Source organism: Rhipicephalus sanguineus, chromosome 6, assembly GCF_013339695.2.
Source record: "Rhipicephalus sanguineus isolate Rsan-2018 chromosome 6, BIME_Rsan_1.4, whole genome shotgun sequence".
Lineage (NCBI taxonomy): Eukaryota > Metazoa > Arthropoda > Arachnida > Ixodida > Ixodidae > Rhipicephalus > Rhipicephalus sanguineus.
This window is the reverse complement of record NC_051181.1, coordinates 26,347,588-26,375,328: the sequence shown is the minus strand read 5'-3', so window position 1 is coordinate 26,375,328 and position 27,741 is coordinate 26,347,588. Positions and strand designations below refer to the sequence as shown.

Sequence of the window (27,741 nt, the reverse complement as noted above, 5' to 3'; positions counted from 1 at the left end):
TTATTGAAACCAGCGAGCGTTCCATATTAGGTTTCGCACCTTGAGCTCCACCATTGGGGCTGGGAAGCCGATGTTGGCGGCGCTGATCTCGTCCGTGGGCGGTGAGCAAAGCACGCTGCAAGATTCAGACATTCCGTACAGGTTGCGCAGGCAACGCAGACCTGGGAAGGCGGCTCGCAGACGGTCGGCAAGAGAGCACGTCAGCACCGTGCCGCCCACGTTCAGCTTACGAACGGATGGGAGGACCGTGCCCGTCCGCTCCATATCTGACAAGTAGTAGTGAAGGCGGGTCGGCACACTCGCCAGTGTCGTCACCTACGTCGACGGAAGCAATATGTCAGTTGTACGTGGGTTATATGCTCGTTCCACAGACACTGCATATATTTATCAACTTCGAGCCACTCTGTTGGGCGCGATTCCTGCAACTTCAACGCATTCATGTATCGCATAGAGGGTTTATTAGGCAGTCGCTGGGCAAGAACATGTGCATTCCTTTGTGGTAGGGAATGTGTGCATAAGCCATGAAAATGTACTCACCAGGCCCGCAGCCAGGAATTTTTTCGAGGAGGAGGGGGCACTTGCTGATGGCCTTGACTATTCAAGAAAACCAACTATATTCAATGTTCTCGGTAAAACAACCCCTCCATTAAAATGTCAGGGGGGGGGGGGGCTAGCCATCTCTCCCCCCCTCCTGGCTACGGGCCTGGTACTCACTCCGTGTCGAAACCATAAGTGCCGGAACCTAAGACCCTATAAGATCCAGGGGAACAAGCGGAATGTATCCTAAAGTAGCGGGGTCAGAAGTCGTCCGAGATATCAAAGTGGACCGTTTATTCTTTGCATGTGGTGTGTGAAGCTAGTGTGTTTCTTTCTCAACATTAAATAGGCGCAACGTACTCCTGAGCGTGTATGCGAGAAAAAGCCTCGCAGTGACTGACTCTACGTTTACGCTGTACAGTAACGAAAAGGTGGAACAGTGGTTTTCTTGGGTCCAGCGAAAAAAGGAAACACGAAACAACAAGAGAGATCAGCACGAAACATCACATGCAAAGAATAGGCGGTCCATCTGCGTATTTCACAAGATTTGGCATTTTTTTAGAGCGAAGCTGTATACCTCTCTTTGGTCGGAAATTTTCGTGGCGTAAACACAACGCCAGGTTAAAGAACCCAAAAAGCACCAACACACGCTCGCGTGCACTTGTGCACGAGTCTACAGCGAACGCGTTCGCCGGCTCCTGCTGCGCATGCTCCTTGCGTTTCACCTCGGACGCTGAAGAAGGGCATTCGACGAGGTGGATAGACGAGGCTACGAACGCGATCGCTGTAGACTCCTGCACAAATGCAACGCCAGAATTACATTTTTAGGATTTAACGGCCCTTTAATAATTCAAGGCAAACAGCACATCTTTCTTTGCAATCTGGCATACAGCATAGAGCTCAGTATTCGTTTCAATGAAGAAAACCACAAAAACAAGCATGGAAACCAAATTATGGATAATAAGACGCCTGTGAACAATAGGAACATCTTCCCACGCGTTCCTGGTAAAGATTAGGTGGCATCTGTTTTGAACTTGACGCGAGGGCTTTGAATGACGTCAAACGGCCCTTCCTTCCCCCCGCGTGTGTTTCGCGCTTTCATATATAAAAGGCAGACCCGCGTAACAACTCATTCAGTTCATTCTAAGACTGCCGTGGCTACACCACGGAAATAAACACCAGAAGAACAGCGTGAATACAATGCTCGGCGAAAGGAACAAATTCGTCATGCTGAAAGTGGTCGCGGAACCAATCACGGTCTACCACAGTGACCACAAAGCGATTATCACTAGCATTACTCTAAAGTAATAATAAAAAAATGTGGAGGACGCTTGAGCTTCGCCTTCAAGAGTAGAACGAGATAGCGCAGTCGGACACCGTGCGCATCGCATTCTGAATTGCTAGCCTGGCTTCCGTTCTCGGTGCATGCCTCAACCATGTCATAAGGAAAGGAACGACTGTGTGCGTAATATTGGCTGTTTCAAATTATCATAAAATGCCTGCTACAAGTACAATTATTAGGTGCCCACTACGCCATAGTTACTCCTTTTGGGAATCAGCGAAGGGTCCACTACGCGTCCATAAGGCAACACGCGAACCTACGCAGCTGTTGATTTTGTTGATCATTTTGCTGCTGCTTATGAATAAATATCTGAGCGCTTTGTAATGGGTGGGCCTTTGGAACACCCAGTCGTTGCGCAATTCAGATGTTTTGACGCCTGGAGCGATTATAGGCTTCTGCCACGCAATAGTACATGCGTTAAGGAGACTCCTTCTACCAGATTACATTTATATATTGTTTTTTTCCGCAGCAGTTTCAAGAAATAATGTGGCTGTGCGGTAGAACGGCTGCTTGCCACGCAGAATGCCTCGGTTCGATTCTCACTGGGACCCGAAGGTTTTTATTATTTATTTTATTTGCGCCTTACTCAATTTTTTGGTCACGGACAAGATGGTGGTTTTTTTGCTCACAACCAATGACGCCGACACCGGAATTTCTGCGAAACGAGCTCTTTACCACTATCGCATTAAAACATAGCCCCATCTTCGCAGAACTTAATCTCATTTGCCCACCTAACCTCCTGCCTCGTCCACGTGCGCTTGCTTTCGCTTGGAATCCAATCTGTTACTCGTAATGACCAGCAGTTATGCACTGCCCGTCCCCAACGTCTCCTTGATTGTGAAAATACAATTTCTTAAAACCGAAAAGGTTCACCTTAAATTTAGCAAGACGCAGCGAACCATCGAAAGAAAAATGGCAGGTGTAACCTTCAGGGACAAGAAGAGGACAAACTGAGTCATGGAACAAACGCCTGTTAAGGACATCTTATTCAAAATCATATCTCTAAGTGTGATTGAATCACGAGTTTATTTTCTTATAAATATTGTATGCCAAGAAAATAGTGTCCCGTATGCCAAGAGAGGCATAATGGACATTATATTTAGTGCTTAGGTGTTGTGTATTATTTATAATACAAACAAAGTGGACGAAAAGAGAAGCCACCAGTAGGGGACCGAGCCCACACCTTTCGCGCCCAATGCTCTCCACTTGAGCTACGGTATCGGTCGTTCTCACGGCCACTTTCTTGGATATTTCTGCGCATGTATACCGGGGACTGTTAGCCAGCGCCATTCGTAGCCATGACGGCGAATGTGGAACACTCTTCTGTGACAGCTCGCGTCGCGTAGAACGAAAACAAAAGAAAACAAAACACGCCAGCTCGTGAAAAGATCACGTGATACGTGGCGCCAACTCGCAAAAAAAAGTTTTCCACATTCGCCGTCATGGCCACCTACGGCGCTGGCTAACACTACCACATTAACGCGCACAGAAATGCCCAAAAAGTGGGCGGGTGGACGAACGCCGCCGTAGCTCAGTTGGTAGAGGCAATGGACGCGTTGTTCACTGGCGGCGGCAATTCGTCTTTTCGCCCACTTTGATTTCTTTGCTTTTATATAATAATACTACACTACAGTTAGACTACGAACAGTCTAGTTCCTTCAAAGACTTCCTTGGCTTCATTTGTCTGTGGGTTACACCAGGTTGCGTTCCGCACCCTAGCTATACATTTAGCCTGCAATAACCACGGAAGCACGTAAATGAGGCCTACCTGAACGGCTTCATTGGAATTCACAGACCAATTTGTGCACTTCTTATTTTACCTTGGAGCAGAAGTTGTGTGAGTTATTTCGATGCGCTTTTAAAATAGTGCTAAAAATGGAACTCTTTTTTTTTGCATTCATTTGTCACAACAGCTAGCGTCATTGGATCTAATTCAATTGAATACTTCACTATTTCCAGCAGTAGTCACACGACATACATAATTAGTGCGTTGACTCGCATTAAATGAATATCTGATAGACGCCCTTGACACCACAGAGTGTGCCATTCGGCTCACTTAGCAAGTTGTTTGCAAGAGTCAGTTAACTCTTTCAAGAGTGATCACGTAATTCTTTAGCTAAAAGTCCTTGTCAGAGAGTCAAAAGAGAGTCAAAATACGCGCCTAGAGCTCCAGGACTCTGCCGAAGAAATCACCGAAAATTGGATCACCGAAACAGGACTCACCGGAAACACGTACATTTTTTTTTCTCAAACAGCCCGGCATGTGTTCCTTGTGGTGTTGCCTACAACACTGGCCCATTTTTTGCGCACTAAAATGCACCGGGAAACCAGGAAGTTGCCTAAACACAAGGCACAGATAGCGTCATAGCTACCTAAAAGGACTGTCATATTTGCATCTGGCCATGCACTGCCCACAATGCGGATGCAAGCCTGTTTTGCAAGGTACACCATTCCTGTACCGCCATCAAACTATAAGCCGTTTGGTAGGTCGTAGATGCATTCTACATAACAATAGTTCCAGGCATGCAAGTCAGCGTTCGTCAGCTCTTGACTGTACTGAACTAGCAATTCCTGATAAATTAATTTTGGGGAGATGTGACACTGTCAGTGCTCTCATGATAAAGTGCCGGCGACAGAGCACGTGTTCATGATTCTTACGCTTTCTGATCCTTCTTCATATGTTTCAACTTTTTCACCGCCTCATATAACTGATTCGCATTTGTCAACTTATGAGGCTTGGAGTGCGCGTGTATGGTGGTAGTTGTTGATGATCTGCGTTGATCGATAAATACGCATGGTTTCCGGGAATAAACCTTAGTTTGAAGTGGCACTCGTCCAGTATGGTTTTCCTTCTTGTGTCCCCTTTCGATGCGAAGTAGCTATGCTTGGCACTACCTGCCGTCCACTCTAGTTACCGCTCCTCCCGCTAGAGGCGCTTCTCAGGGAATTTCTTGAAGAATCCGCTACAAGACGCTGGTCCGAGCGCCATAAACCCAGGTAGCGCGCGGCAACGCGCGCTTTCCTTGAATGACACTCAATGGGAGCGCAGCGGTATGAGCTGTAATCAGCAGTCTGGCTTATCCGCAGCTGCTGCTCGGCCCACGAACCACCCATTCCGAAGTGTACCAAACGGAACGCATTTAAGGGAACCCCACGTGGCCCCTAGCTGTTCGCATGCCCATCAGGGTTCCCTTACGGGGAGATGTATGTAATGTTCTTATTTTTTTCGGCTTCAAGTTAGTACGGATTCATGAAAACGCAGAAGTTTCAATCACTGTATGCAGCAGATCGCTGAGGAAGCTGGACAAAAAAGAGAAAATGAATAGAATAAAAACCTCTGAATATAGTGTTTCCTGCAAAGTGTTTTGACGGATGAAGAGCGGTGACTAATTCTGTGAGAAGCACGAGCCGAAGGTAGTGCAAGTCTAGTGGAGAACGAATGCACTTTTCTGAAAGATGTATTATTTGCATGCAAAAACTGTAACAGACTACATCTTGAAGCTGTAGTTAAAACACTGCGCTTTTACGCCTATGCACAAGCTCCTCCCTAATACTTATGCTTACGCATAGTAGAAGAAACGAACTGACCTTGTACTTGTTAACGTAGTAGACGAGCTCGTCGAAAGAGATGCCCGGGCTTACGATGACGCAGGTGGAGCCGACGCACGCTGCCACGATAGTGAACAGAAAGCCCGAGGCATACGTCAAGGGATACCAAGCCAGAAGCACGTCATTCTCTTTTTCTTCGTAAGTTAGGACAGACCTGCAATGTTAGTTCATCAGGAATGTAAGCAGCAAGTGGAAAGGAGCCGTTTCCAAAGAAGAGGAGATGAAAATGGGAAGAGCGTAAGAAAATTATTGAAGCTTCGCGCAAGTCGTGCCAAGCATGAAGGAAGTACGGAGCTGAGTGGCCTTCTTTGTTTCTCTTTGTTTTTTCTTTCTTACTCTCTTTCTTTCTTTTTCCCTGTTGTCTCTGTTTTCCTATCTCTTTTTCCTGTGTTTATTTGTATTTCTTTATTTCTGTCTCTCTCTATTTCCTTCTCTTTCTTGCTCTCTCTGTCCCCCACTATATTTATCGCTTGCTTGCTCATTCTTTCTATCATTTTCTTTCTCAATCTCTCACTCTATTTGTTTCTCTCTTTTTCATTATTTATATGTTATGTTTTGCTCTCCTCCTCCACCTTTCCATCCTCCTCACGCTCACTTCCCTTTCCCACCACCTTTCTACATTATACTGTCACATGGTCGCGGCGGTGGAGAAGACTCAAGCAGAACTCGGAAATACGAAACTCTTCATTTGGCCGAACTTGTAGCCGGCAAACTGAAAGTCAGACTGCAAGCAGGCAATGCACGCTGTGTACTGATAGCGGCGAACAGAGCGTCGGCCGTCGGTAATCTGATTTGCGGTGAGCTGCGTCGGCATTTATGCATGCGGCATGGAACACTCGAGCATTATCTCTGGTGCTCGCGTAAGCTCTGTAATAAACTTGACTATTCGTGTCCTGCGCGTAATCTTAACAGAATGATTTTGAACAATCGCGAAGCTTCTCAAGTAAAGCGGCGTGGTCTGCGCCGAGCCTTGCTAACGGTCTTTGGGTGTGAGCCGACAATATCGAAATAAAGCACTTAAAACGCGTGACAGTGCTATGCAAGGCTATGCTGGATGGCCGAGTGGTGAGGACGCTCGCCTTCAGATTGAGGATACAGACGGTCGAACCCAGCCTCGTGAAGAAATTTTTCTCGCCAGGAATTTCTCTTTTTCTTTCATTCTACCTCTTTATTTCAATCTCTTCCTTTCTCTATTTATTTTTCTCTGTCTGTACTCGTTTTCTCACCCATCTGAGTTGTTACAGGCCACGCCGGAGAAATCCGCATACGTGCCTTGGGAGCGAAGCAAAAGAGAATGAAGAGAGCTCGTGCTGGGTCATGATGATGATACTTTCTGTTTTCGCGTCGTGGACCAACGCTCGGCTAAACAGCTCAGTGTTGAGAGATGGAGACCAGGGGGACTCTACTTTTTTAAAGACGATAGTCTTTCTTGGGATACTTAAACGGATAAATTTAGGGCTGTCTTTCTGTCTGTCTTTCGGTTTGTTGGAACGTCACTCGATTCAGCCACTCGGCCAAAGTTGAACCACTTGCCCAAGGGCCCGCCATAGGAATGGTCGATTAAAATTTTTAATCGATTAATCTTTAATCGTTAGTCTATTTAGCATTTAATCGATTAATTGTTTTCGGTGGAATCTTTTATTCGATTAATCCATTAATCGACATTTTTAATGGGTGCTTTAAAACCGATATCTCTTTGTTTGAGAGGCATCGTTCGTGTTTAATATGGGCTCAAATCTTTTTATTAGACGCGTTGACGATCCAAAATTCCCACTTTCGAAAGTGTCGACGACGGGCCCCTTGTGTCCAGTGTGCGAAAATTCACACTTTCGCGCACTGGACACAATTGGCCCGTCGTCGTTGGTTGATGTCGCGTACTCAAGAATCTGCGGCCATCATCCCTGGACTATTCGGCAGCAGGTCGTATTTTCTCGAAGCCTGCCTACTCGAGCTCATCGAAACCGGAGGCGCGTTCGGGGACCACACTGGCTGGAAAGTCGCACTTGAAACATGCAGTGTGGCGGAGGGTGAGGAAATCCCGAGAACGGTAAAAGAGACGAGGAGAAATTAAATAAGACGCTCGCTCTAGTAAGCAAGGCATCTTTTCTCGGTTTGTCGGTTAGATATTGTGGAAGCCCTACATAATACGATAATTACGGACTGACGTGATCTTTTTCTTGAGGTCACCTAGCAGAGATTACACAGAAATATACTGGCCTCAAACAGACCATCCGTACAGGCAACTGCGGGAAATGGAAGGAAAGAAGATGACATTTAGGGACTCCTTTTTCTTTGTTAGACACAATAATAATTAGAACTAACCAACAATATTGCCAAGAAACAGTATAGGGGGTGTTATTTGTAATAATTGGGATATAAATCTGAAGAAAGTAAAGTTGACGCAAAGATAACTTGTCGCAGGAAGGCACCGAACCTGCGACCTTCGAATAAAGCGTCCGATGCTCTACCACAGAGCTACGGCAGCGGTCATCCCCCCGTCCACTTCATAGGGTATACGTGTGCATTTTTAAATCTAGGAGTGTTAGCGCCGATCACAGCCATGGCGGCGACTATGGAACACTCTTCTTCTGCCTTTTGGCGTCACGTAGCAAGTGACCTTTTTTTACGAGCTGGCAGCTGACCAATAATCCCTCGCATACTACCTGAAGGCACCAAGTCTGCGAGAACGAGACCCTCGCTATGAATGAAGGAAAGAAGATTATTTTTAGGGGCTCGTTTTTTTTTTGTTAGACACAATATTAATTACAATTAACAGGCAATAATACGAAGGAAAGTATAGGGGATGGTAAGGGTGTATGACAAAGAAAAACGAGCCCCTAAAAGTCACCTTCTTTCCTTCATTCATAGCGAGGGTCTCGTTCTTGCAGAATTGGTGCCTTCAGGTAGTATGCGAGGGATTATAGGTCAGCTGCCAGCTCGTAAAAAGGTCACTTGTTACGTGACGCCAAAAGGCAGAAGAAGAGTGTTCCACACTGCCCACCATTAAAGTCCCTAGATTTTTCCCTGTTCTTTCTTAAGTACCGACAACCACTGAAGCGCCGCCGACGAATCTTATTGGCTAACGCTCGTTTTAGTAGCCATGTTCTTCCTAACGCTTTTCGAGCAGCCGGTAAAACGCTTCCCCCGTTCACTGATGACAGGGGGTTGACGGGAGGAGAAAGGCGCGTCGCGTTAGCATATTGTCCGCTGAAAGATGCGTGGCTAATGTACTTAGACGAACATGGCTTTGCAAATCTTCCAAGTTAGGAAGAAAATGGCGTCGGACGCCAGCTGCGCGTGAGAGAGGGCCGGGAAAGGAGGCCGTTGTCGGTACTTAATTAAAAAGGCAAAATCTAGGGATTTTAGCCGCCATGGCTGTGATCGGCGCCGACTAACACTCCTAGGTTTAAATGCACATGTGTACCCTATGAAGTGGACGGGGGATGACCGTCGCCGTAGCTCAGTGGTAGAGCATCGGACGCGTTATTCGAAGGTTGCAAGTTCGGTCCCTGCCGGCGGCAAGTTACCTTTTCGTCCACTTTACTTTCTTCACATTGGTATCCCAATTTTTACAAATAACATCCTCTATACTTCCCTTGGAATTATTGTCTGTTAGTTCTAATTAATATTGCGGAAAATAGAGTGACATGAGTTTCTGCCTGCCGGCTAGAAAAACAGCAGCTGCGCCAGTATACTCCGCAGGATAGGTCGGCAAACTCACTCATGAGTCGACTCACTCAGACTCAGATGGAGCCATGAGTCTGAGTCTGAGTGAGTCCACATGAGTAATATTTTGGTGAGCTTCAGTCCGCATGAGTCCGGTTGAGAAAAATCATAGTGAATCTCAGACCGAGTTAGTGCGGTAGCGGAAAACTTTGGTGAGTGTGAGTCCGAGTGATCCCTAAGCGCAAAATATATTTCTTGAGTGAGTCTGAGTGAGCTCCACACTTTTTTGCCGACCTATTGTTCTATGTACACAACTTCAGCGTCACTAGCACCCTTATGCCGGCTCACGGTTATACTCCCGCTGACTCACACTTCAAAGCACTAACGTTCACACACCAGCTCTATATTTATTAATCAGAAGCGTGAGTTACGTAGAAAAGGGGGGGGGGGGCAGGTTGACCTCCACCCGCAAATTCTTTCACAGGAAGTTCTTGATAAAAAATATCTCGTGTGAGTCACCTCTTTGAATAAGAATGTCCATACTGGATTGCCACCACTCATAACTCATATGTGAAGGTACCAGATTGAAAGGCGCCAAGTCGAGCGCCAATTTTGCGAGATATTGGTGTTAAACAGCAGTGACACCATGATAGAAGAAGCCAATTATACGCTAACGGACTCATGAGTCGACTCACTCAGACTCAGATAGAGCCGTGAGTGTGAGCCTGAGTGAGTCTGGCTGAGCAACATGTTGGTGAGTTTGACTCCGAGTGAGTCCGGCTAAGAAACATTTCAGTGAGTCTTAGTCCGAGTGAGGTCGGTTGCGGAAAATTTTGGTGAGTCTGAGTCCGAGTGAGCTGTAAGGGCAAGATATATTTCATGAGTGAGTCTGAGTGAGCTCCACATTTTTTGCCGACCTATGCTCCGCAGGTTTCACCTGATCTTTGCCGTAACACGGCGCCACTCACACCTTTTCAATCGTGCGTACATCCTGAACTGTGAGCGCTATCTAGTGTACCAGACATTACAACATAAATTGCGCGACTGTCCTTTCTTGCAACAGCAGAAGACCGGGGCCTCTAGCTGAAAGCTGTATTTCTCCCTAAATACGCGACCATGCAGTATTACTAAGTGCTTCAAGGTGACTTATTCAATAGTAATGCACTGGATGCTAGACGTTCGGTAAACCGACACGTAAAGTTGCGGATTACATAAATGGTCTATAAGACCATTTCACAATTTGCGAGTGCGTATTCCTGGCTACATTTTCTCTCAACTAATGGCAGCAACTTTCGTGCTTCAAGTGGAGACGAAGTCGTAGTTGCGCGTGCTGGCGTTTGCCTATTATGCCTGTTCGTGTCAAGAGAGCCGAGTCTACACTTTCCGCGTCCCAGCGCAAGCAAACCGCGCTTGAACACTTTGAAGAAGTGACTAGCTGCCATTAATTGGGCTAACTGCAACGTAGGAAAGTTAGCTCAATAATTATGAAAATGGTATATATACCCTATTAGACGGTCAGATGGGCTAGTTGGTATAGAGCATAATAAAAGATTGCTACTAGCGTCCTTCTCCTCTTTACGCTAGCAAACGTATCTTATTATGTATATACGGATTACCTAATCATCTCCCCATCATCGTACTTCATCACTCTTTTTCCCCCGTTGCGTTTTCCCAGGTGCAAAGTAGCAGGCAGGGGCGTACTAGCTCAGGCCACCATCTCTGCCTTGTAATATATTTTCTCTCTCTCTTTCATTGGTAAACAATATTTTATTTGCTAAAGGGTAAAACAGAGCGGCACCAAGAACCAGTGAGGAAATAAGCAGTGCATATTACAATGCCGCACTTACACAAGAATCGAGTAAAATCTGAGGATTGAATAAAATACAAAGAAAGTTTCGATTGACACTACAGGTGACGAAAACTACTCGTTTATCAAATGTAAGCAGATATGCGTTTATGCGGCAACACGATGAAACAGCGCGGCAAAAAACAAACATGAACTAAATAAGCTACAAGACGATGCGCTGGCACGTATGAAATTTACAGAATCAATGAACTTCTCTTTTGAAAGTTGGCTAATCCACGTGCTGCTTACTTTCTCCACAATCCCCTTTTTTGTTTTCTTTCGTGGGGTTGCTGCACCGAACCACATGCTTTTTTCTACTGAGCGAAGAAATGTCAGTTGCCCGAGATGATCGGGTGACAACCGACACCTCCTTTGGGTCGCCACACATCCAGCATGCGAAAAAAGGCGCTCGGATGCTACTGACGTTGCAGGAATTGGCAAATACTCCATTGCAACGTCAAACACATGATCGAGGCCAGTTCGCATGCTGTGCCAAGTCTCAAGTGAATTCGGATTGGTGCGGCGATCGAGTACAGGCTTAACATAGTATGTCTTGAACTGAGAAGGCAATTAGTTCATCGGATCGTACTCCAGTGCAACGCAATTGCGTTGAAGTGCGTGATCGACGGCATCCCAAATAGAACCAGAAAGTGTAGTATTTCGGCTTTGCAACTTCCTGCGTCTAAGGATAGCGTTCAGGGTCTGCGTCTCAGGATAGCGCGCCTCGCAGTCATGCGCTCCGGAAAAGGGGCGAGGTTGGGGGCGGGAGTGGGGGATGCCGTAATCGATTAATCGAATAGTTTTAATCGATTAATTCGATTAATCGAAAGGCACAAATAGATTATGATTATTCGATTATTTGTGGACCTTTAATCGATTAATCGATTAATCGTTCATCGATTTTACCATCCCTACTACGGAGGGCGCACGAAAACAGAATTTGGCTCAGCGGTTCAGAGCAATGTTTTCTATCCGTAGGATATATTTTCACCAAGCCTGAAATATTCTTCAGAACCTCTTTAATACACCAGCGCATGGAACACCGCACAATATAAGATACACAATATTTCTAGCGCTATCTTCGCTATGGATATCATCTACAAGCTAGCCAAGCTGTCAACCCTGTTGATGAAATATTTCTAGATGGCGAGTATAAATTACGAGCATCTTTCTGCGTGCCTAGAAAGTGATTGAATCTTGCTTACCCGGTCATATGGAGATTGGCTACGAAGCTGTAGTGAGAAATCTCCATGCCTTTTGCGTGGCCAGTCGTACCAGACGAGTAGAAGAGCGCTACCGTGGTTTTCTTTGGGTCTTCCACCGAAACTTCACGAAAATTCGTTTCGCTTTGTTCCGGAAACTTGCTTACGTTAATGAAGCCATCTGCTTCGCCGGTAACGAAAATGCCCTGAAAATAAAAAAACAATATGCGGTATATAATGCTTTATGGCTTCGCTGAAAAGTGCCTTCTGGAATTTATGTTGGACGTGTGATTTGAAAGCACCTTACAGACATCTGTGTGCGCCGCATTTCAAGAATTTTAAGCAAACGAACGCATTCTTCTGAGTCCGCCATTGAACAGTGCAGATTGTTGCGGTAACCACAAAAAAGCAACACGGTCCCCTGTGCACTTGCATAACCCGACTCGAAAGAGAAATCCATGTTTTTCTATACTGTCGTTTATTGTATTGACTCTACGAAATAGTCAGCAATATGCATTTGGGCACGTCGACATAGAGTGCGTTGGCATATTTTAGGGGCGAAGCTCCTTATGTCGTGGGTCTGTCCATCCTCAGTTTGTAGCGTTGTAGTAGCCACCTCTAGCTCGTGAGAAGCGCGCGTTCTGGTATGCAGTAGAAGAAGAAGACGACGTTGGCGAGTGACACTCTCGTTGCGTGTTTGCCTGTGTGGCGTTCTTCTTTACTACGTCTCGTGTTTTCAACGACACCCGAAGACAACATTTCAGAAGTAACGCGCCATGAGGCTCCCTCTTGGCACGCTTTCTCTTTAGCTCGAAGTCGCCAGATGGAAGACAAGGCTGCGGAACGGAGGGCACGGAAGGCGGCGCCGGCGCGCGCTCGCAGACAGAATCCTGAGGTGAGAGCCCGCGAGGCCGAAGCTGCACGTCGACGCCGCGAAGCAGATTCCGCCGTTCGATCCCGCGAAGCCGAAGCTGCTCGACAAGCTGCATGGCTGCGGCGCGAAGACCCCGCCGTTCGAGCCCGCGAGGCCGAAGCTGCTTGACAAGCTGCACGGCTGCGGCGCGAAGACCCCGCCGTTCGAGCCCGCGAGGCCGAAGCTGCACGGCTGCGGCGCGAATCGGATCTTCAAAATGTGAAGGACCGTGAAGCGGCGAGAAAACGCGCGTACCGGCAGGCAGAGCCCGAGGCTGTGCGAGCACGTGACGTGGCTGCAAAACGCATCAGGCGGGCCTGCCCGAAGGCGCCGACGCGCGCTTCCAGCGGGACTTCCATTTATAACAGTTTCGGCCATAGTTGCGGTGTGTGCAACAGATTGTAGTTCTCAAACAATCTAGTCACAATATCTTCCATCAAGAAGGACTACGCTCGCGCCAATGCCATCGCCGTGCTGCAGCGCGAGTTCGCTTCGCCCCACTCATCATCATTCACCACGTGGATATGCTGTGATTTTTTTAACTTTCGTTCGAGTGAGATGGGGCAACGTGGACTCCCTCGGACCTCACCACGTGGAAAGTATAAACCTCAGCCAGAGAATGTAGTATGACGTAGGAAGAGGAAACGCTCAGCAATCAAGTGCAAAGAGCACATGAGCCTGTTCTGTGGCAGATGATAAATTGCTGGTACCAGAGGTGGGAATTTGATTAGGCGCGACTAAACAGTCGTTTACGATCTTAATAAAGGCCTCAGTTGTACATAGTCGTAGTGCAACACCGCTGACAGCAATGAATCCCAGGCTTTGAATCTCATATACAGGTAGTGTACTGAATGAGCTTTGTAGTCAGATGAAAAATTGTATTACTGAGGTATCCGCATAACGTATTCAGAGATAAGGACAGCGAGGGAAACGCTGCGGTTCTAAGAGGAGGCACAGCGCAAAAAAGAACAACTTGCGCAAGGTCAATAACTGCCAACTGAACAAAGAAACACTGGAGCGTGGTCAATGATTAGTGCTCGAACAATATGAAGTAAAGCATTTCACAGTAGAGGATGACATAAGAATAACGAAAGATTTATGGAGCAAACTCGGGACGAGGAGAACACGAGAGAAGACAGGATAGGGTACCAGACTTCAGCTAGTTTATTTTCTGTAGATCACCTATATGTGTTCTCTCGCTTTTTTTTTTTGTTTTGTTTTTTCGTGTTCTCAGTTCGCGCCACAGATATTTCGTTAAACTACGCAAACTCGTCCAACGTTGTGCTCTGGTATGACATAAGAAAGTCTGAAGGGAGTACATAGAATGTGTGTTTAGAAAACAAAAAAAAAATGGCCGAGGTTTCACTTTTGTAAACGTAGCTACCACGAGCGAAAGGTTTGTCTGTCTTCATTTTGAAAAGTCTCTGAACACAGGCAGCAGCTTTGATCGTGGCGTGTTTCCGCGCTTGGTAAGCCTCTCGATAACGTGCTACTCTGGCATCCCTTTGCTACGGTGTTTCAGGAGACAGTTCTGCTGTCTAGCTATATCTACTGGATGATTGGATGCAGCCGGTTACTTGCGCGGAAGCGCACGCCTAGCCGGCGCGCCATACACGGAGAGACTGAGCAACCATGCGCCGCCGAAGCAGCCTCTACAGGGCGCTTTCCGCTATGCCCAGCGTCCGTCGCGAACCAATCACGAACAAAAGTGGACGAAAATATATAACGTAAATAGGACTACATAGCCGTCCCGTGTCATTTTGGTTATTCGTCTGTTCTTTTTTTCAGCCCTTGGCTCACCTACTAGCTCCAACAAAATATTTCCGATGTGTTAGTTTTGTTGCCACACTAAGCACCCTGTTGCAAATGTACGCCAGTGAGCAAAAGGGTATGAGACACAGGATTGCCGCAAAGGCTATATTTATTCGCGCTTTATACATCTTAGCTGAACTGGGCGAGTGTTTCGCAGTTCCAACTTTTACCTACCACTCCGCTTTGTAGGTTGCACTAAGAGGGGGACAATAGGCCGACTTTATCAGTGATAACTGGTGCCGAATTCACAAAGAGTTTCTTAGCTAACTTCGCTTTGCCTTTGGTCGGACGCCTTCATTATTATAGTCTGTCATCACGACTGGCTGAAAGCTTCTCTTGTGAAAATTTATAGCGTAAGAGAGCTTTGTAACTTCGAGCCATGGTTTCTAAAATGTGCTGAGTGGTATACATTGGCAACAGTACGATTTCTTACGTAGCAATAAAATATTTCGCCGACATGAGCTCTCTTCCCTTCATATTGTGTGATACGTGCACACGTTCGTCCAGCACGTCTACACTTGAGTGAAGTAGTGACCAATCACCATATCATGTGTGCAAAATGCTTTTTACGCTTCGTTCCGTTGCGCGCGACGATTCGCATGCAAAGACACCAAGACTCAAAAACACGGGTAGCGTTAACCTCGGTTACCTGTGTTTCATACGCTATATCTTCTTGCAATCGCTGATTCACAAACCTTCATGATATTTGTAGGAGAACCATGCGCTAGTGTGCGTTCGCAGCGTTTCCTATTTTATATTTTCCTTCCTTGCTATTTGTCAGCATGCCCAAGATAAATTCATCTGCGGAAATAGAGCATGACGCCCCAGAGTTGTCGAACAGTGCTGTACCTTGAGCTGTAGTTTTGAGCTGACCGCCAACAGTTTTGGCGCTAGTTGTGAACTCGTGAAGGCATGTGTTGCGCCACCGTCACTCATTTGGAAGAGAAGTTCGTCTGCAAATCACCAGAAGAAAGCATATATTATTTTCGTGAACCACACTGTCACTGCGAGATCTCTGTATAACGAGTAATAATCAGTTGTGACACTTGTGTCGCTAGATCATTTCATAACAAGGCGCAGTGTGACAGGTTTCGCGCCACATGTATTTAAAGAGAGAATGTAATGTCCCGCCTAGGAAAAGCCAGTAGAACGTTTTTAAGGCCCAAATATAGTCAAGCGTTTCCGGCGCACCAGGACGTGGACGGCGAAGTTGGAAACGCCAAGACGGCAGTCAGTTCAACAATGAACCGTCCCGCGCGTCATTCGATGATGATGATGATGTGTGGCTAAGCCCCTTGCACCGTGCGGGTAAATCTAATGCGCCCTAGCCAATGCATTGACAAAAGAGAAAAGACACTCTACAATTGTGCATGCCTGTGCGCGCACGCACACAGTACACTATTAGTTCACAGTTAGTGTTGCACGAGCTTTGCCAAGCCACCGCCTTCTGTCTAGCTAGTTGCGCAGCTTTAGGGCAGCGGCAAGCAGCTACTTCGTGGCGCGTGCTCACGCTCTGCGTGAAGTATTCTCGCGGTTTCAGGTTTCTCGATTGGCGCGAGGACTTTCATTGCGATAGCAATTATATTGTCACGGGTTTGGAAATACACGGGTGTGGACACATTTAGGGTCGCTGGCACCGTTGGCATTGCCGTGATGTTCCATATAAAGTCTATACAGATAACACCACTCCGCGCTTCGCATGTTTCCTGGGCGGGTGAGTGTGCGAGCGCTGCCGACGATCGCTACTCAAGCTGGGAGAAACGCGCCAACCGTCTTTGGTGGCGCGAAAGGCGCATGAAGATGCAAGCTACAGGTGGGGTACGTGGATACGGCAGCAAATGAATAATTGACCGACCGGGCGTTGTCGCTCGAGCTCTAGTGCGGCGTATATTTATAGGGGGTCAGCAAACGTCTCCTGCCTTTATACGCGCTGTGTCCTTATTGAAAATCTGCCGTTCAAGTTGAACCCATAGACAGCAGAAAAGTCACTTGACTGGCTGCAGCAGCCACGTTCCCTCAATGAGTGAGCTGCTAGCCTTTCATTGTAAAGGAGTTCAATTTGTTGCTATCGCATTCATTGTCTTCACCTTGCAACGATACTGTTACGTTCTTCTGCTTCTGTGCCCGTGCTTTTTGCTAGGCGTTCTTGTTTTTTTTTTCTCGTACTGCGCGACAATTTACTGTTCTTCAGAAACGACTATCTTGACGGCATGGCCTACAATCGCCCTGAAAGCCAGAAAACAACTCTCGCATTTCTATTGCATAGGTTTCGATGCAAACGGAAGCGGATCTTGCCTGATCATACGAAGGCGGCGTCCGAAAGCCCCCCAAGGAGTGTCGTGGTAGTCCATACATTTGCTGTCCCGCACGAACGTGATTTATAAATCATTCGAGCAGGCGTGTAATCATGCCATCACCCATGGATGCCGAGTAAACCACGAATGCGCGCCACACGCCGCCATTTTGCCAATCAAAGTTGTAGAGTGCCGTGCGGCAGGCGTAGCGGGCGCTCCATCTCTGCGCCAGCGACAAGAAATGCGTGGAGGATAGCGGAGGATAGCCGGGCGCACCGCCTACGCCGTGATCACTTCATTTGCCTGTCGTGTTGCGAGCAAGGGACCACGCAACGAGACTCTTAAGGCTTCCGCCTTAAAAAAAAAGAAAATAATAAAGAACAATGGAAAAAACATTACGTGCGCTGCAAATATTTCCGCCCCTCAGTACACGACGCACAACTATAACGGAAGAAGGAGAGCGAATGGAGGATCTCGTATTTGTGTTAAACACATCCTAATCTGTTGGCTTCACTAGGTAGTAGAGCGTACAATTTAATCCCTAAGGGGGGAGAAAGGCAAGGAGTAACGGTTGCGACAAACATCTTCTTTGTCAAACAGTGTTCCGCAAGCACAATCACAACAAGCAGAGCAGGATTAATTTCCTCCTAAAGCTATCATTACAGACTTCTTGAAAAATCTAGTGAAATGAATTTACGTTCCAGGGCGTGTATAGCACTGTGGTGAAATAAAAATAACATATATTGGCAGGAATGTGTTCTCAAGTTTTACGGCATGGTAACCGACTGATGCCGAAAGGAACCGCAAATTTGTCGAATTATTCCAAGAAACTTCTTGCCAGTATAAAATACCTATAATGGAAAAAGACGTAAATTCTAACGTAAGCACGGAAGCGCTGTCGCAACGATACGCCAAATGTGACACATCTCCGACTTTTGTGTGACGGGATAAGTGTGTCAAAGGAAGATGGTTCGCTTTCGCTTCTGGCGCTCTGCCATTCGTGGTCGCAGCAGAACAGGAACGTGTTGTCCATCATATTAAGATCTGCTAGTGTTGTCATCAAAGACTGATTCCCTGCTTGTCATTCTTTATATCAGCATTGCGATATGTACAGTGGCGTCCCCTCTTAGGGTGAACACGGCTCAGCATGGCCACACTCCGCGGAGCGCCAGTGCATCCGGCGCGGCCGCGCATCGAATCAAAGCGGCGCAGGCGTACACGAGCGCGCCGCTCTTTGTGTACTATAGCCAAGCCAAGCAAGAGCGGCGCCATGGCCAGTGGCGTACCAACTCGTTCGCGAGTGGGGGGGCTGGCGTCGCTCACGCTGTCCACTATATATATATATATATATATATATATATATATATATATATATATATATATATATATATATATATATATATATATATATATATATATATATATATGTATATATATATATATATATAGGTCAGGCTCTGACCGAAACCTCGACGGAATAAATGAAGTTTTCTTGAAGTGCCACCTTTCATATACAGGGTGTTTCAAGAAATGTGTCCAACCTTCTAAAAAAATCAGGAAAATGCGATATTCGACTGCTACCTTCAGAATTTGTTTTTCTGTAGTGGCAGGGATTTTAAGAGGGTAAAGAAATTATTGGGGACTGTAATTAAAAAGTTAAATTGATTAACTTTTTAATTAGTGGAGGTAGGTGGTTGTGTCAAATAGGAGAATCGAAGTTCTTCATGCCAGAAACCCTACCCAATTTTGAGATTTCGAAAAAGTGGCTTCTAGTAATAATTACAAAGTAATGAAATTCAACCAAATTCAATGGCGAAACCTAAACAGAAACATGGAAGAACGCAAGTGCCATATTCTTCTGAGACGTCAAAAATGAGTGACTGACTTTTTCTGTAGCGCTAGGCATCCTAAGATGGTTAGACACATGACTTGAGACAGTAATTAAGAAAGTTAAATTAATGAACTTTTTAATTAGTGGAGTTAGGTGACTGTGTCAAATTGGGGAATTGAAGTTCTTCGTGCCAGAAACCGATCCCAACATTGAGATTTCGAAAAAGCGGCCTCTAGTAATAATTATGGAGTAATGAAATTCAACCGAATTCGATGGCTTTCGCTCTTGAAAGCCGTTGCATTTGGTTGAATTTCATTACGCCACAACAATTACTAGAGGACGCTTTTTCGAAATCTCAAAGCTCGGATGGGCTCGTCGCATGAAGAACTTCAATTCTCCCATTTGACACAATCACCTAACTCCACTAATTAAAAAGTTAATTAATGTAACTTTCTTAATTACTGTCCTAAATGATGCCCTTAACTACCATAAGATTCCTGCCGCTACAGAAAAAGCAATTCTAAAAGCGCCGAGCAAATATCGCATTTTCCTGATTTTTTGAGAAGGTTGGACACATTTCTTGAAAAACCCTATATATATATATATATATATATATATATATATACATATATATATATATATATATATATATATATATATATATATATATATATATATATATATATATATATATATATATATATCGAGAGAGAGAACTACATTTTCCCTGAATTTGGCGTGATTTTTTATATTCATAGAAATGATTTGAGGATTTCCATTTCAAAACTGTTTGTTTTCAATCAAGAAAGAATCTGCACAAACAGACTGTGCAGGCTGGGCTGCCTTATACCGCGACAGCACAGCAGTGTTTAATAACATTTTGGAAATACTACCGTGAAGTTTAAAAAGTTCAGCCGCATTTAACCTGTTCTTCATCTGAGCATTCCGTCTGGAAACTTCACAGTCTCACTTTGGCGTTGTAAATACGAAGGGTATGAAGTACCTGTTATGACTCTAGTACCTTAATTTCTCACTTATTAAACAAACATGTGGCTGGCAAAACAAGGTACTTCGCAGAAGTCTTCAGGATAAGTCGAGTGCCAATTTCTTTACTGTTAGAGCCCTCTAATACCAAGTCATTTTAAAGAAGACCAAGTTCAGTCAACTAATATTTATGGAAACCACATTGAGCTGGTAGTGTATAGTTATAAGATTATAAACGACTACGAATTTGTATACTAGGTGTCATTGTTGCCCTCCTGCTTTTCCTCAGCCTGGGCGGGGGTTGGAAGTGGCCCTTTACTCCTCCCCTCCGGCTCCTCCAAGTAAATAGCCTACGTAAACTGTGTAAGCTTAAATTTTCTTTGAAAAAATGTGGGTGATTGTAACGTTAAAGGGACACTAAAGAGAAACAATGAATCGGTTTAGATTGATAACTTGTACTTTGAGAACTATAATGTCGTTAATTTCACTATCGTAGGTATATCAATAAATGAGAAAATGAGGTTCAGAGTTTCGTTTTTAAATTTCGTGCCAAGATCTCCACACGTGACATCACGGATTTCAAAGTGTATTTATCGTATTTTGGCGCCATTGGCTCAAAAAAATTTCCTCAAACTTAGTACGTCATCGCTATGGCCTCTTCAGGGGACAGTGCACCTCATGTTAACCGTTTAGGAACTACGTAGGCCCTTGTAGGCGCCGTCGAAAATGTGACATCACGGCGAATGGTGCGGAAACTTCAAGGTGGCGTCGCCACCCACATTTTCTTTTTGCGCAATTTCTCGCTTACTAAGCGTCTTCTCGCGGCAAGCGCGGTGTTTTTGGTATCGTGAAAGAGTCGTTTACTAATGCGAGAAAAATCGTCCTGCTGATTAGTGTCCCTTTAAACTACCCCGCACTGTTTCCTTCCACATAAGTCGTTAACTGTTAATAATTGCTCGAAATTTTCAGGGTCATGCCCACTGCACCTGCTCGCAACACAACGCAACAAATGATGCGTAAATGATCGACCGCGTAATTACCACTTACGCATGACTGCGTAAAAGGATTAATAATGATAAACTATTTTCATTGGTCATTGGTTCTTCGATAGTCGTCAAAAAGTTTCGGTGTGCCATAAAATCGCCTCCTTGTTACGCGACGTCACAAGCCTGCGAAAACTCGCGCCGTTAAAAATGAAGTGTGCATAATAAGGAGCGCATTACTGTGCTGAAAAAGCACAATTTTGTTTCAGAACAGCCAGCCAGTGTCTCTTTCTGAACATAAATCAAAAAGGTTGCCGCCAATCACATTGGCAGTGGCTATTTATAGCAGCGGGCGAGATGGTTTCATATGTCTATAACAGATACTTTCAGTTGTAGTATAACTATGGTGAGCTGTTTTTGCGCGTATACAACTGTCTGTGAACACGTCGTTGGTGACAGATAGGTAGAGAGAGAGATAAATATTATTAGGAGCAGACACAATTCTTTGCAGCTGGGCAGCCTTCTTAGTCCAGAAAACCGTGGACGCTGATCATTTCCCTGGTGAGGTAGGTCTAGTTAAGGGGCAAACTTGAAAGCTGGGCTTCTCAATGTGCTCGAGTCCACTACCTTGTTACAAGCCGCGGCGACCGCTGCAGGCTACCATGTGATAAGCATGGTGAAGCAGACTAAAGTGGGAATTTGTTTTAGCTCCCCTGGCTAGGCACAACTAGAATACTCGGCACTTCTGCACACTCATCAACTGGCAGCAGCTCGCAGTGCTGCTATTGGTTTTCAAGGAAAGAAACTAAATTTCGTGAAAAGGGAGAGCGTCTGATCGGGCTATAAAACGTTTACTGGTTCCCGCCCGTATTTGTGTCGCCGATTACATAAATTTCAGGCCAGGCAGAACCAAATAAAATCATGACAGATTGCTGTAATGTTATAGTGCCCCAGCTGAGCGAGAGCCTCCTCTGCAATGCTGGAGCGCAGGGCGCGAAAGCGTCGCCGAGGCAGCCCGCACCGCAGAGAGCCAACAGTACTTAGTCGTGAGACACGCAGGGCAATCTTCCCAGCAGAAGCGTAGGACAAATTTCATTACGTGATTACGTGATTGCTGTGTTGAAGGAAAAATTGGCCTGACTTGTTAGTTTCCCAGTCTGCAGTCGACAGTGACCACTGCCGAAAGGGGGGGGGGGGGCTCCGCCTCCCTAACATTTCTCAGTGGAGGCACTAGCGCCCCCCTTGGCCCCCCGGTAGATACGCCTATGGCCATGGCCATGCCGGCTGCTAAGCGCGCTCACGCGCTTAGCAGACGACCAGTGGGTCACGGTGCCCATGCGCCACTACGCTTCGAGTCGCGGCCGCGCCGGCTGCAATGGCGCAGTTAGAGAAAACTATAGATAAAAGCTCTAAAGATTATCTTGAAGTTTTCTTTACAGTCAATACTCACAAAGCAGATCCCCCATTTAGAGTCATCGTATCGGAGCGTGACATTTGGCAAAAGGCAGTTGGCCTCCATTTGCAAAAAAAAAAAAAAAAAAACTTAAACTCTTGCCACACTCTAAGACAAAATCGAGTACATTGGGAGTGTTTCTGCCACACAACAACAATCGTCATCCACCTCGCGTGCTTTCCTCGCGTTATCACCGCGGTCGCGGCACTTCCCGGTCACGAACGGCGCGCGCGTTATCAGCGTGACATAGCATTCTTGACAGGAAAGTGACGAGAGCTGGGTTTTCAAGAAAGGAAACGCGAGCAAGCCAGATGACGATTATTGTTGTGTGGCAGAAATACTCCCCAAATACTCGATTTTGTCTTAGAGTGCAGTCAACGGCCCGTTTCTCATTAGGAACTCAGAGGAGATTCTAAACTTCATTAGTTCATTCACAGGCAAGACCCTAAAGGTTTTTCTGTAGCGGTCACCTACCTGTATTATAGCTTACCTCACAGTAGTTGACTAAGCTGCGTTCAACGAGCTACTGAAGAACTCGGGGAAATAGCTTTGCAAGCTGAATACGGCATCTCTAATAGCAATTTTTTAGAATTACATCAATTCTATTTGAAATTGACCATGGTAAAAAGGAATGACAAATGCTTTCTGCAAAAGGCCGGCATCTGCATACGTTCATGCATAGCCCCTATTCTTAGCGATTTGTGCTTATCTCGAATGTGGTAAAAGTTTTTAGATTCGTTGATAACTACATGCTTCTTATGCAGTGTGACGCGGGAAGTTTTGCTCAAGAATCTTAACAATTTCTTGCTCTTGATGCAAAATGCTTAGATCCTTTCCATGTCACTTATGAACTTCCCAGCGAAGGGAACATTCGTTTTTTTGATGTTAGGCTCAGTTTCTGAGAAAGCAACGTGTGCTGGGGCAATGAACCGGAGCAATTAAGCTAAACAAATTAAGCTATTCTACCCTTGAACTCAGCACACCCGAAGTAAGTGAAAAGGGGAACTGTCAGTCTTTGCCTAAAAAATGCCCTGGAAAAATCCTCCCCACATTAAACGAACGAAAGCTTCTGCCACCAAACAGCACGTTTGTCACAGGCAGGTTACCCTGGTAAACTGGTTGTTTCCGTAGCCGAGAAATTGCTTAGGAATGTGAAAGCTTCTGCTTCAAACATGCCCCCTGCACCTCAGGAGAGGGCCGAAAGAAAAGTTGTTGTGATTGCTTACATTCATAAATTGTCGCACAACATATAAAAGATAGCGCAAAAGCTGATGTTATGGTTTTGTTTTCCTCGCCAGCCAAACTTGCTTCTGTGTGCAAAATGACCGACCCAAACTGTAAAATCCTAAATAGAATCATCAATCGAGATATGTAAGCTGCGTTAACGGAGTCTTGTATCGTATTCCGCTGACATGTAACCGCTTGTATAACGGTCAAACAGGTCGCTGTATCAACGACCGCCTTCGCGAGCACGCGTATAACTGAGAAACAAGACAGGGGGTTAACTGGCCCTTCACTGCGAAACATGTGTACAAACCTGAATTTCAAAGTTGCACTGTAATTGCAAAGAACAGAAATGAAACGACATGCCTAATCATTGAAGCCCACAAGATATCATGTCTCACAGACGATTGAATCAGCATGCCATCCATCTCTTTATCAGCCAAAGAAATTGCATATCTCACTGGTACGACATGTGCATGTTAGAGTTTGCCTTTGCTTTGCTTTGTAGTACGCAATGCAATGTGTGTCCGATTGTAGGTATAAATAGGGTCTCATTTCCCGCCAATGAACTGCTGTTAGTTTGCGCTTCGTCTGTTTATCTGTGCGCCTTCCTGTGTACCTATTTTTTGTGCGCAACAGTCCACCTCAACATGAATCACCAACAAGCCCAACTTAAAACCCTCGTTAAGTAATAATCGTCTACCCTTCAGGCAGTATGCAGAACACATCGTTATTAGAATTCACGACAATTATTGATTAGCGTTCAAATTCATTTTGAAGCAGTTGTGCCCCTGTAATCGGCATTGACGTAAAATATGAATATGACCGGTGAGGACACATAAGGTGCAATTTACCTTGATTCAGGACTGGGTTACAAAGGATGACCGAAGCACCAGTGAATGTGAGTGCGAACAGCGCTGTAAGGTTCTCGGCACTGTTACCAAGATGCACTGCGACACGATGTTCAGGTCCAAGGCCATGTGCCTGGAAGCCTGCCGCGTAGCGCTTCATACGCACCAGGAACTCCCCTCTGGTCAGGCTTATCTGCTCGTCCACCTGCATGGGAAACACATCAAATGCCAAGGTGACCGCAAACAGTCGTTTGTCGTACCGATTATAACAGTTTTATATGATCAGTATTGCTACAGGAACTCTAAATTAAATATCCCAGGGCCACCTCCACTATTACCGTGTCTTTCATGTTAGATGTGGCCTGCAACACCACCTATATGTTTTGCTGGCATACTTAAGCTGCTAAAAAGACTTCAGTGTCGTTTAATCTTGATCACTCAAGGAACGGCGTTGTGCCTAGCATGACTGGTTGCATGAGCTACTTCGTAAGCCCTATCTGTAACTGCCTTCTTATAGTCCGGTTTCTGAACTTGCATAAGCCTTGTGGCCAGTGGCGATGTCAAACATTTAAAAATATTATGTAGTTGCTTAACAAAAGTCAGCAGCGGGTTGAATGACGAAATACAAGCGTTAGCTGGGGTGGAAATTTATAGTTATTGTACTTGGGGCCACTGTCAAAGCAAGTGACACTCTAAGCACAACGATGACGGCGAGAACAACGGTCGACCGTAGAAGACCTGTTCCATGAGGCAAGTGCGTTGGCTATGTACAGAAGAGCCACCGTGCATGCCGGTTTCATTATAGGTGCTCCCCTACGCTTTATAATGTACACTCCGGCTCACGTCGAGCATGCAGTTTGAATACGATTATGTTTTTGCGTAAAATCACCTGGCACATTTGAGGTAGTTTCCATATATGACGGCGAATGTTTGGTAAATCAGTAATATTTGGTTGTTAACAATAGCCGAAAAACAACTGCGCGTCTCACTGTTACAGAGCTTTAGTTAAGCGAGGGTGTTCTTTGCTTTCGCAAGGGAAAACGCATGACCTCGCTTAGCGCTGTTATGAACGCGCATTATAGACCAAGCATAAATTTGAGTTGCGTGAAAACGTATTCTCTGATGAATGCAAAAACTGGTCGAGATTAAGTGTAATGCCAAAAATACTTACGACGGCTAGCTTTTCTGGTCGCATGGATAAAAATTTGCTGATCGCGCTGTAGACTGAACATATTGGAATATCGACTTTGGGATACGGCGAATATACAACCGCATCCTCTATGCGTGCCTTCATGATTGCAATGTGAGGCTGTGAGATGTCCTCCTTGAGGTCTCCTTGGAACTGCATTTAGAATTGAAGCGGCGCCGATAGTGACCGCACTATCGTGGGTTGTCTGATAATGTAGTCTTCGGATTTTGCGGCCACTCGAATAAATGTGGACGCAAAGTGAATCGCGCTGGCGTTTCATTATCTCCAGCTTTTGCAGACTACATGATCGTCGCGGTTGACCGGTCAACGCTGATCCGAGCAGTGCATCTGCACTCGATGATTGAGCCGTCGTCTCAAGCATCTTTCCTTCACCCTTACGACTTCTGGTGTACGCGCCTCGGGGCAGAAGGACAGTGTTTTCAAAAGGCGACAAAACTGCAGCAGCCTGCCCCAATTCTTTTCGCTCGCTTGCTACAAGCAGGTTCGAAACTACTGTGTCTCTCTGTCGTTTATACCAGAAAGTACAACTTAAGCAAATGTCACATAGCTACATCATATCAATGAAATACGTTTCAAAAGCGAGCGCGGAAGGTTCAGACATCCAGAAATAAAATTCACGTTGCGCGATATACTCAATTCTACAAGCTGTCGTAATCACACCCCTACGGCAGTGCTTCCGAATTTTGCAGTCAGTGGAAAGCTACTGTATCAGTCACACACACATGCACACACTTGCCGGCGCAGCCCCAATACTGTGCTGAATAGCACGACCCCAATGTATTTCGAGTATAGGCTTTAGTAGCTTTTTTCAGCCAGTTTGTCAGCCAAATACACCGATAAAGCACATATGTCACATCAGTAGTTAAGTTACATCACTAACGGATTTTTCATTCGAAGTGCAAATGTTGTAAGCGTAGTGAATGGAAGAAGTTTGTAAGGGAAATTCGTGTGTTTGTGAATTCGAGGGGAATTTCGAGGACTTCTGTGGGGATGTGACGAGGACAAGAAGGCGAGCCAGGTGCAGGTGGCACGCGCGGCGGCGGCTCGAGAAGAAAAACAAGGGAAGAAAAGGAACAGAAGCGCGGGTGGAACGCGCAGAGGATCAAGCTGGTCGAAGGACTCGTCGGACCAGGGCGCTGTCCGTGGAGCTCCTCTTGCCCATTCTTGGTAAGGGCGTGGGGTTATGGTGCATGTCTGGTGGTGCAGACGTTGGCGGTGGCTCCTGTTGGGCACGCAGAACCAGTGCGCTGTCCGTGGAGCTCCTCCTGCCTGTTCCCGATGAGGCCCTGGAGCCGAGGTGCTTGCCTAGTGCTACAGTTCCCAGGCGTGGCTCCTGCTGCGTCGGCGGGCGGGACTAGTACAACCGGTTCCTGATCGCCGCCGTCACCTGGGACGGCAGAAGGCCGTGTTCGGATACGAGGCCTAGAAGAGGCCTCTTCTTCGTGGCCGCACGCGGGACGTGCGCCACCTGCGTGCCTTGGCTCGCCTACAAGGGTTGCCGCAGTGCGCGAAGACTGACGCCTCCAGAAAACCTCATCGCCGACGAACCCGTGACACCTCGGTTTTTTTCCTTAGGATGAACATTCCACCATTAGGACTTAGAGTTTAGTTTGTGTGTTTAGAGGGACACTAAAGGCAAATAACAATTTATGTCAGAGTGAAAGATCAGTGTATGACAACGTCTAAAACGGCAATATTATCAACAGCAGTGCTATACTTACCGAGAAATTAACCTAAATGTATCACACGATGAGCGCCACGAGCGACATATTTTGGAAATGATCCCAATGACGAGAGAGCGTCCGACTACAATTATTCACTCGTAATCAAACTAGCTGCAGTAAAAAAAAAAAACCTTCCGTGCATCAAGAGACGTAATAAAATGCTGGTTGTTCGTTTCTGTTTGATTCATGGAAAAAGGAACCTCTTTGCGTTGCCATGGGGAACGGCGCGCGTGGTTCAGAGGTCAGTAAGGTAAAAAGTT

General features: G+C 45.9%; 1 protein-coding gene across 1 annotated transcript; it reads right to left on the bottom strand.

Annotated features, from left to right (window-relative positions):
• On the bottom strand, positions 1-25,895 carry LOC119397142 (probable 4-coumarate--CoA ligase 2). Its single transcript, XM_037664580.2, has 6 exons — positions 25,719-25,895; positions 24,551-24,752; positions 15,777-15,880; positions 12,206-12,408; positions 5,468-5,642; positions 1-315 (listed from the first exon to the last, which is right to left on the bottom strand). The coding sequence occupies exons 1-6, from the start codon at positions 25,893-25,895 to the stop codon at positions 1-3; spliced, it is 1,176 nt and encodes a 391-aa protein (XP_037520508.2).
• Positions 25,896-27,741: the final 1,846 nt, after the last annotated feature.

What these genes read in the sequence shown, in the direction of transcription:
- LOC119397142 (XM_037664580.2), bottom strand. Translation starts at nt 25,895, where the DNA reads ATGCAGTTCCAAGGAGACCTCAAGGAGGACATCTCACAGCCTCACATT. An exon ending in GACCAGAAAAGCTAGCCGTC is followed by an intron (nt 24,753 to 25,718) that starts GTAAGTATTTTT and finishes TTTCCCATGCAG; the next exon opens with GTGGACGAGCAGATAAGCCT. An exon ending in GCTCAAAACTACAGCTCAAG is followed by an intron (nt 12,409 to 15,776) that starts GTACAGCACTGT and finishes TTTTATTTTCAG; the next exon opens with GGCATTTTCGTTACCGGCGA.